At 37.8% G+C, this 8510-nt stretch overlaps 1 protein-coding gene across 1 annotated transcript; it reads right to left on the bottom strand.

Annotated features, from left to right (window-relative positions):
• Window positions 1-7483: 7483 nt before the first annotated feature.
• Window positions 7484-8260, bottom strand: LOC108147752. Its single transcript, XM_017274482.2, has one exon. The coding sequence runs from the start codon at window positions 8221-8223 to the stop codon at window positions 7906-7908; it is 318 nt and encodes a 105-aa protein (XP_017129971.1). The 5' UTR covers window positions 8224-8260; the 3' UTR covers window positions 7484-7905.
• Between the last annotated feature and the right edge of the window lie 250 nt (window positions 8261-8510).

Raw genomic sequence — 8510 nt, 5'->3', positions numbered from 1 at the left:
TCACAAAAACCTGTAACTGACAGTGCGCCTTTTCTGAGAGCTGAGAGCGCCATGCCATTAGGCCGGAGTACTGGAAGCGAAGAGCTCCCAAAATGCCAAATGCACAAAAAAGGTTGCCTAATAAACCCACCAAAGGGCCCTGCCCAAATACCGGAATACCCGAATCCTCCACCGAGTTAAATAAAATGGCAATTGCTCAGTCAAATGAAAAACTCTTTAAATGCAATTGCTGGCCAAGCGTCGATTTGTTCACTGAATATTTTGTGGGTGCATTCCGAGGTGGGCAGTGGAGGGCCAAGTAAACATTACGAAACCAGTTAGCAGATAGTATAATTTCCGCTATCGGCGTCCGTATCCGGCGAACGACAAGGAATGCCGGGCAGTGCAGGACACTCTGGGCTCTGGTTGCATGCGACCGGAGAAAAGGCCACACGAAGTCCTGAAAATAAGTTTCTGGACTTTTTGATACTTGGTTGCCGTTCATTACCTTAAGGTTGTTAACCAAAAGTCGACAAAAAATACTACAAATTGAACGGTTTCCCTAATTTTAGAGGGATGAGAGCATATAAGAAGTTAAAAAACTAAAAAGTCTAAAAGTGCCTTAAACCAAATATCCTGAAACAACTGATTGACATATTTACTTAACTTATATTTTATTTTTATTTCGGCGTAGAACCTTTAACATTCTATAGAACACAAGAGGTAAAAAAAAACATTAAAAGAACAGGAACATAAGCTACTGCAGCTCTTTGTTTTTAAAATGAAATTATGGGGAAGGAGTAAATATATGGTTATGATTGAGGTTGATGTCTCTTAAACAAAGGCGAATAGTTTTAGAAAAAGTTTTACTCATTTCCCTATATTACCTTTATGCACTCTATGCACCTAATAAAATATATTTCCACAAAACATTCTAAAAGAGTGTCCCTTTTTACGTCATCGAACCCTTTACAATTCCTTTTAAATCTCAACCCAACTAACATTGCTAAAATGTTCAAAGTACCTTAATTCTAGCAAAGGTCTTAACCATAATTAAAATCCTTGCACATACGAACACATTTAGTTAATTTTAATTGATAAATTAATTTAAAATCTAATTTGTTACTAACCCTTAGTTTAATGCCTTAATGCATCCGAATATAACATAACAAAAATAATTTTAGTAATATTTTATTTTCTGGAATTTGAGGAAATTATCTACATAGTTATCTGCATGAATAATCTTTACCTCATGTTCTAAAGCTGTCTTAAATATATCCTTACGGTTACATGCATTGTGTGTATTGTGTGTATATAGCCAAAAAACCTAAATCAGGTATTTTAAAAATGTTTACTTTATTTTTTAAATTTCAACCATTTACTTCATGCCTACTTCAAGATCAAAATTTAAGACTCTTTTGAGCCCCATACAAGCAAATAGTATCTCTGTAAATAAAGGTAAAAGTACAAATTTTTTAAATCAAATAGAACTTGTTGGTAAATGTACTATTGATATGGGACAAATATATTTGTTTTAAACGAACACTTTCACATATATACATACCTTAGTCGTTTATGGGTACCTAGTACTCTGCCCCTACAATAACGGCAATTGGCAAGCTACAAATAGGAGCCATGCCATGAATAAGTAAGCAAGTTTCCAAGAAGTGCCTGCAACTGGTGCCATGTACTCGCTGCATCTGGTTGGTTCCTTCGGGTTTTATCGAGGCGATGGGTCACACGGCACCTCCATAAGCTGCAAAGCTTATTACGATTCGAAGGAATGCTCCCGATGCGAAAGAATGGCCACCGGTAAGCAATGGGCCTTTTTTTCAGGGCTTCTGTGAAATCATGTGCCCGCATAAATTTTCGTGCAATGGACAACCCCACATTGTTCATGCTAATATTTGCAGGTGCAGAAAACAGCAGTGGCATTACAGTTCAATATCAGCTTTGCACAACTCCAGATTTAGGAATGGTTGTTTCACCTTCATTTTACGTTGCATTGAAGTACTTTCCTCAAACTCAAATGGTTAATATATGTTTAGTCATTCTTACTGATAGAATTTTAGCACTTTTAATTAAAAAACGACTCTAATTTCAAGTTTTATCAAACCGAATCACATGTTAATTAAATAGGCCATATTTCTTGGAACTTTTTATCAAAGTTGAAGTTAACTTTTTCTTTGCATTCCCATAAAATAATTTCCTTGAACACATAGAATAAAAAATGAAGATCAATTTTATAAAAATACTGATGCTTGCTTACAAAAAGTCCACTCTTAGTTGGGTACTTTCAAACATTTCATTTGCATTGAAAGAGCATAGGATGCTGAATTTCACCGGGTTAATCAATCGATCATCATTTATAATACTTTTTGTCTGTGCACTCGTAGGGGCGCAAAAAGTCCATTAAGAATGGAGCCCTTATTGACTACCGACTAGCAACGCCAACAACAGGCAGGCAGGAAATTAAAAGGGAATAGTGAGCTGAGCTTGGTATCGGGTTTGGGCTGCTTGTAATTGACGCCCTCAAAGAAAGGAGTTAAAAAAGTCGACCGATGGGTGGAAAGTGTCTGTGCTGTGCTGTGCTGTGCCACACCGTGTAAGCCAGAGCCACCGTATAGCTCATCCCGTCTCGTTTGCCATCATTCGACGCAGTCGAGTGTGCAACACTTTGGGGTATTCGCAGCATGCGCGGCAACTTTGCATTTTACTTCTCTTGTTTTTTTTCTTCTTTATTTTTTAATTTTTTGCAAGTCGAGTTAAGTTGAGTTGAGTTGAGTTGAGTTGAGTCACTCACTCAGTCAGTTAAGTTTCCTGCCCCAGCAATTATATCATTTCCCCAATACCAAGTGGCGGCCCTCGTTTCATTCGTGCGTGAACGAATTTCAGCTAATTTGCACATTTCTCATATTTTATATGGTATCTGAATCTGTATCTCTGCCACTGCACTGCACGTTTCATTTTGTGCTTTTGATCGAAATGCGGTATTTCGACTGCACTTACCAACTTAAGCGTCAAATTGTCGGTTGTTGCTTATTTTTTGTTGTGTGGCAGGAAGGGGAAGACACCCATCTCCCACGCAGCATGGATGATTAACATTTAGCTTCGATTAAATGGCCATTAAAATAGCTGGGGTGTACACAGTTCCGCTAACAACTTTATTTACAAAAGTCATAGGTTACTTATTATGTTACTTATTGATGCCTTTTTAGTGGTGAATAACAAGTTACAACCGCAAAATGGGATATACTCTTATCTATGATTATTAAGAGAAATACTAAGACATCAATTCAAAATCTTTAAGTAGCATACTTACACTTGGTTATCTTAATTTAAATTAAATTAATTAAATTTAATATTGAAATTGTACATTTTTGTTGAATTAGTAAGACTTAGTAAGACTTTAGTTTTGACTTTGGGTATCCGGTTTTTTGGGAAAACACCAAAAGTTCACCGTCTCTTTAAACTTTCCAAGTATGTTTTAATGTGGACTGCTTAAACGGATTTTCAGTTAATTGGCCGGGATTTAATTTGGCAGGACCCATTACTTTTATTTTATAAAAACGAGTCAAGTGTTTTCGTAGTCTTATGCGAGAGCATGTGTCTTCGACCCAATGGAGCGCATCTGAGTGAAATTTGTGACACACGCACACGAAACCCTCTCCTTTTTTTGTACATGGGGACGTGGCGGCCAACGTGTGGTATGAGTAATGAGTTTCAAGCGCAGCGCGACAGGGAGCGAAATAAATGAGCAACTGTTTGCTCGCTCCGGTTGAAAGGGAGTGGCACTGAATGCGACGAGCCGGATAAGAGGCGATGGAAATCCCAGTGGAAAGCCCCTTAGTACCAAGAATTTTTCATGAAATTTATTTCCCTGAAATTTTTACAAAAATTTTCCTTTTCCGGAAGCTCAAAAATGTTATAATGGAAATACAAATCAATTATTTCTCATTTATGTTTCGCACATATTTCTTTGACTGGGCCAAATATGCACAATTTAATGGAAACAAATAAGGGAACCATTTTACTGTGGACATAGCTTGCTCTTTACAGCCAGTGAAAGGGGTCAACTGTTTGCTTAAATTTCATTTAAAATGTTTTTCTTTCAATTGTAGTAAATGTATGCATATTTGGCAGAAAAGTGAAGAGTCCTAGGTATTTGTACCTTGCTCAAAACGAAGGTAACTGCAAAATTAAACACACACAAGTTTTAAAATTAATGTTTATGGCAAAAAAAATATTTATTTAACGGAAAAGTGTATCTAGTTGCATACTAGCTTGTGCACGCTTATTTGACATATCAATTGAATATGTACCCTTTTTCCTCTTTGGTAATTGGGGGAATTATTTATTCTACTCGTTTAAAATTTGTGAAATGTTAAGCATAATATTTGACTGTACTGCCATTTTAAAACTTATAAAATTGTATATTCGTCATCTTCGCAAATGTTAAACGAAAATTGTATCTTCCGTTCGCAAGAAATGCTTGTTTTTGGTTTGTTAACATAGAGCAAAAGTGGTCATATTGTCAAAATTACTTTATTGTTCGCTTAGCAACAAAAAGTGAAGGCCCATTTACAGCCCTATTTCTGAGTGCAGTCTGTGAGAAATTCTGACAGTGCTTTTAGCCACTCAATTCCGTTTCGTGTCCATGTCCAGAATGGGCTCGGTAAGTTGCCAACTTAATTTCCTGCATGCCGTCCGCGCCTAATGGCAGCACACTGAAATAGCACTCACTGTGTCCAGGTAAAATGAACAATTGCAAAACGAAAACGAGAATGAAAATGAAAATGGAATTTCAGCTTGCGAAATCATTAAATTTGCAAGCAAATGGAATGTGCCAAGAGGCTGACTTGGCTGGGCTAATAAGTTACCTATTGCTCTAGGCACTAACATCACATCTTCGTCACAATATGCACCGAAAGTGGGGAACTATTTTGGGAGGAAGTGAAAGTTCGAGGGCATAGGAAGTGGCTTGAGTCCCGGTAAGCGGGTTCAAAGTTAATAGCTGGCACGTAGTTCGAAAAACACACTTCTTCAGCCAGGACGAACGGCCGAAATGGATCCTCCTTGCCTGCCGACCCTTAATACGCTGTTCTATTTGGCGTTGCTTTTTACATATTAAATGAAATTATTTTCAACAATTTATAATTGCCACGAGCAGCCAGCTCGGCCGGTCTACTCGCCACCTCACATCTTTCGAATCCCCCGCCAAACTCCTCCATCAATGTTGTCCTTGGCAGCGTTTTAGTTAAATGCGCCCCGGGGAGAGTTTAGCCGGCAAACAAATTATTATAAAGATATACACGAAAATATGTATATATTTTTATATGTAAGTTGGGGGAAATATCTAGATGTAGTACCAGCATCTGCATCCTGGATTCGAAGTCCCGAATCCCGAGTCCCGCGTCCCTTTGGCGCCAGTTAAGCCCACCCATTCCCCGGAAGCGATTTACCTGCCGCTCCTGCACGATTAACAATCTGACTAATAAGGCCCTGCATATAATCAGTGAGCTCGCATCATAATATTCTTAAAGCACAAGTATTCAAATTGTGTTCAACTACTTTTGCAAATTATTTAAAGTCTGTGGAAGGAAATTGCTGAAATGAATCGCTTACGTAGATAACTCTTTAACGTAAAGTCGCCGATGATTTCAAAATAACGTGTGCCACATGATATGATTATTCTTTTTTTAATTTTATATTATACTATATATGGCAAAAATACTTTCTCTCTCTTGTCCTATGCCAGCAGTATAACATATGAATTTAATAAAACAAAATAACCCGTTTATCAGACACTGTACAAAACGACTATATTTCGGCGGATATCAGTATACATTTATTTTGTTCGATGCTTCCTATTGCAGATACTGTGGCGAAAATAAAAATATAAAATCGCTGGAACTGTTTGTCTTCTTCAATTATGTTTATTTTATCTTTGTTAGCATTTTTTTTAGTAACAACAATACAAATTGTTTGCCCAAGGAGAGTGTAATATGAACATTCGCAAATAATGATATGGGTTAGGTACTTTCAGAATAGTTCACCTTAAAAATAATCAGTTTTGTAAATATTGTATATTTTTAATTCGGCTGTTGTGTTCAGAATAATTAAATGTGTACTACAAAACTCACAAAAAGAGTAATTCATTAATAATTTCAAAATTAATGCATTGAACACGAAAAAGACGTTTACCTTACCGAGGCGATGAAGAAAGAAGGCTAAAAGGATCTACGCAATTTTTATTATAGAACGTATATATATATTTAAAAAATATTTATATTTTAAAATTTAAACGACTGTATTCATTGGCAGTTGCCAAAGTTTACTTCCTTAAGGAAATGTTTCCTCCACCTTCTGCTAGGGTAAAAAAAATAAACGACAATCAAAGCACTTAATTAAGTATTTTCAGTAGATTGGCTTAAATTTTAATCTCGACATTCTTCAAAATCTGTGTAAGTGTTGGCAATATAGCTAAAGTGTATATGGGGACCCTTGCAATATATTTGTTATTGCATGTGCATATAAATGTATCCTTAAATAAATCATGCCTCCCGTTTGAGCTGGGAACCTTCTGTCTTTCTGTTTGGCACGTAATTCACCAATTTGGCGAGTGGCTGAAAAAAGGCTTTTGAATTTTTAATTGGAAAGGCATCCGTGCGTGCCATCTCCGATGCCCTCCTGGACCCTCCTTCCCGGGTAAGTGTTGTAATAACAACAATTTGGTATCTCCGCCCATATCCCTTTTATTGGGCTTGTCTGCTGCTTATCATTTGACAGCCTCCGGCTGCGGAGAGAACCCTTATCAAAAGCGAGGGACGTCACATTATATTGAGCTAAAATCAGTTTACAACATGTGGGAGAAAAGGGGGAGAAATAGAAATGCCAGAGCAAACACGGATGGAAAATCTATTTAGAATTTACCCATTTTCCTTGTCACATCTAACTAAGGAAAGTGATGATGAGGGGACTGCAAGGCTATTGCACAGCACAATGTCATCAATCAAACTCGGCTAATAATGTGAATATCTGCGTCCTCCGCCCGAATTGTTACCTCCTTGAAATCCGCAATCCTACAATCATTGCGAAAATGTCAGCTAATGGCAATAATTTGGCGCGGCTGTTCCCTACAATGACATTCATTTTGGCCCTTGACTCCTTGAATCCAAGTTTAGATTCCAATTTAATTGAAAATTGTTTTCAGAGTCCGAACGGGGATTCATTATTAGACACTTGGTTCGTCATTGACAACCCAAAAATCCTATTATTATTTGATAATAAGCCAAGCTTAAGTCTAAAGAAAATTCCACTTTGGGTGAGTAAAAAACCCGCCGAGGGTCCCCAAGTATCTTTTTCAACGGTAGAATTACTCAAAAACAATTATATTCAATGTTTAACAATTTTGAGTTTGCTTTAAAGCTGGAATAATATAAATAATTAAGCTCCTTTGAAATACAATGCAATTAAATCTCCTTAGCTCCAACATCGTTCTGCATTTACAATCAGGCATTCAGGCATTTATTTATAAAATCGAAATAAACATACATTTAACATGATTTACTCGATGCTATTTTCTAAAATGTTTTTTGTTTAAGCTTAGGTTTTATGTTAAAAAAAAAAAACTGTGCTGAATAGTTCCTTTTTTTTTTTAAGGTAATTGGTGATTAATGAACAAAGTAATTTATGTCGTAAATTTATATTTTTATACTCTTGGGTGACATTGTTCGTCCTTTTATTTAAATACATACAAATTGTATCCGGTAATTGTTTGTCCTTTAAAATACTTTAATAAAACGTATTTTACTTAATAAACATATTATTGAAAAACATTGCAAAAAGTGCTAAGAGAATATAATATTTAAGGGTTTTTTAGCGTTAAAAAAATGGTATTTTGGCTCACAGATAGCGGAAGCTTGTCTACGAGAAGCATTGGCAAGTCTTCTTTTTGCACTGTCCAATCCAGTGACCTTGGTGCTTGCAGTAGCTGTGGCACTGGGGGTGGTGTGGGTGGTGGGGCGAGGTGTGCTCGCACAGAGCCGGATCCGTTTGGATGTGCCGGACCTTGATGGAGACCACACGCATGCTCTTCTCGGAGGCCTCGTCGAAGTCGGTGGCGAGGTCGTTGGCATCGGGGGCGGGCACATCCACCTCGACCGGATTGGCGTGACCTTGGCCGAGGAGCAGGACGGTGGTGAGGATCACGGCGACCGCCAGGGCAAGCTTCATTGCGCACATCTTGCAGGCAAACAAACAACTGAGGCCCTTCCGTTCCCATCACCATTTCCATTTGCATTCCTTAGACCCGTTGCCGCCTTATCAGTTTCAGTTTCAGTTCCAGTTCCAGTTCCAGCCCAAGGTCAAAGAGCCCAGCTCTCGCCCGTTCTAATCGCTGAAACTGGGAACTGAGAACTGAGAACTGAGAACTGGAAACTGAAAACACTACCCGACAACGCCCAGTGGAGATTGAGCCCCGGTTTCGGTTTGAGCTTCAGATTGCGCCCGTTTCTCAATGCTTCGACCAT

Source organism: Drosophila elegans, unplaced genomic scaffold (assembly GCF_018152505.1).
Source record: "Drosophila elegans isolate 14027-0461.03 unplaced genomic scaffold, ASM1815250v1 contig_149, whole genome shotgun sequence".
In the NCBI taxonomy this organism is placed as follows: Eukaryota; Metazoa; Arthropoda; class Insecta; order Diptera; family Drosophilidae; genus Drosophila; species Drosophila elegans.
This window is presented reverse-complemented; position numbering and strand designations above follow the sequence as displayed.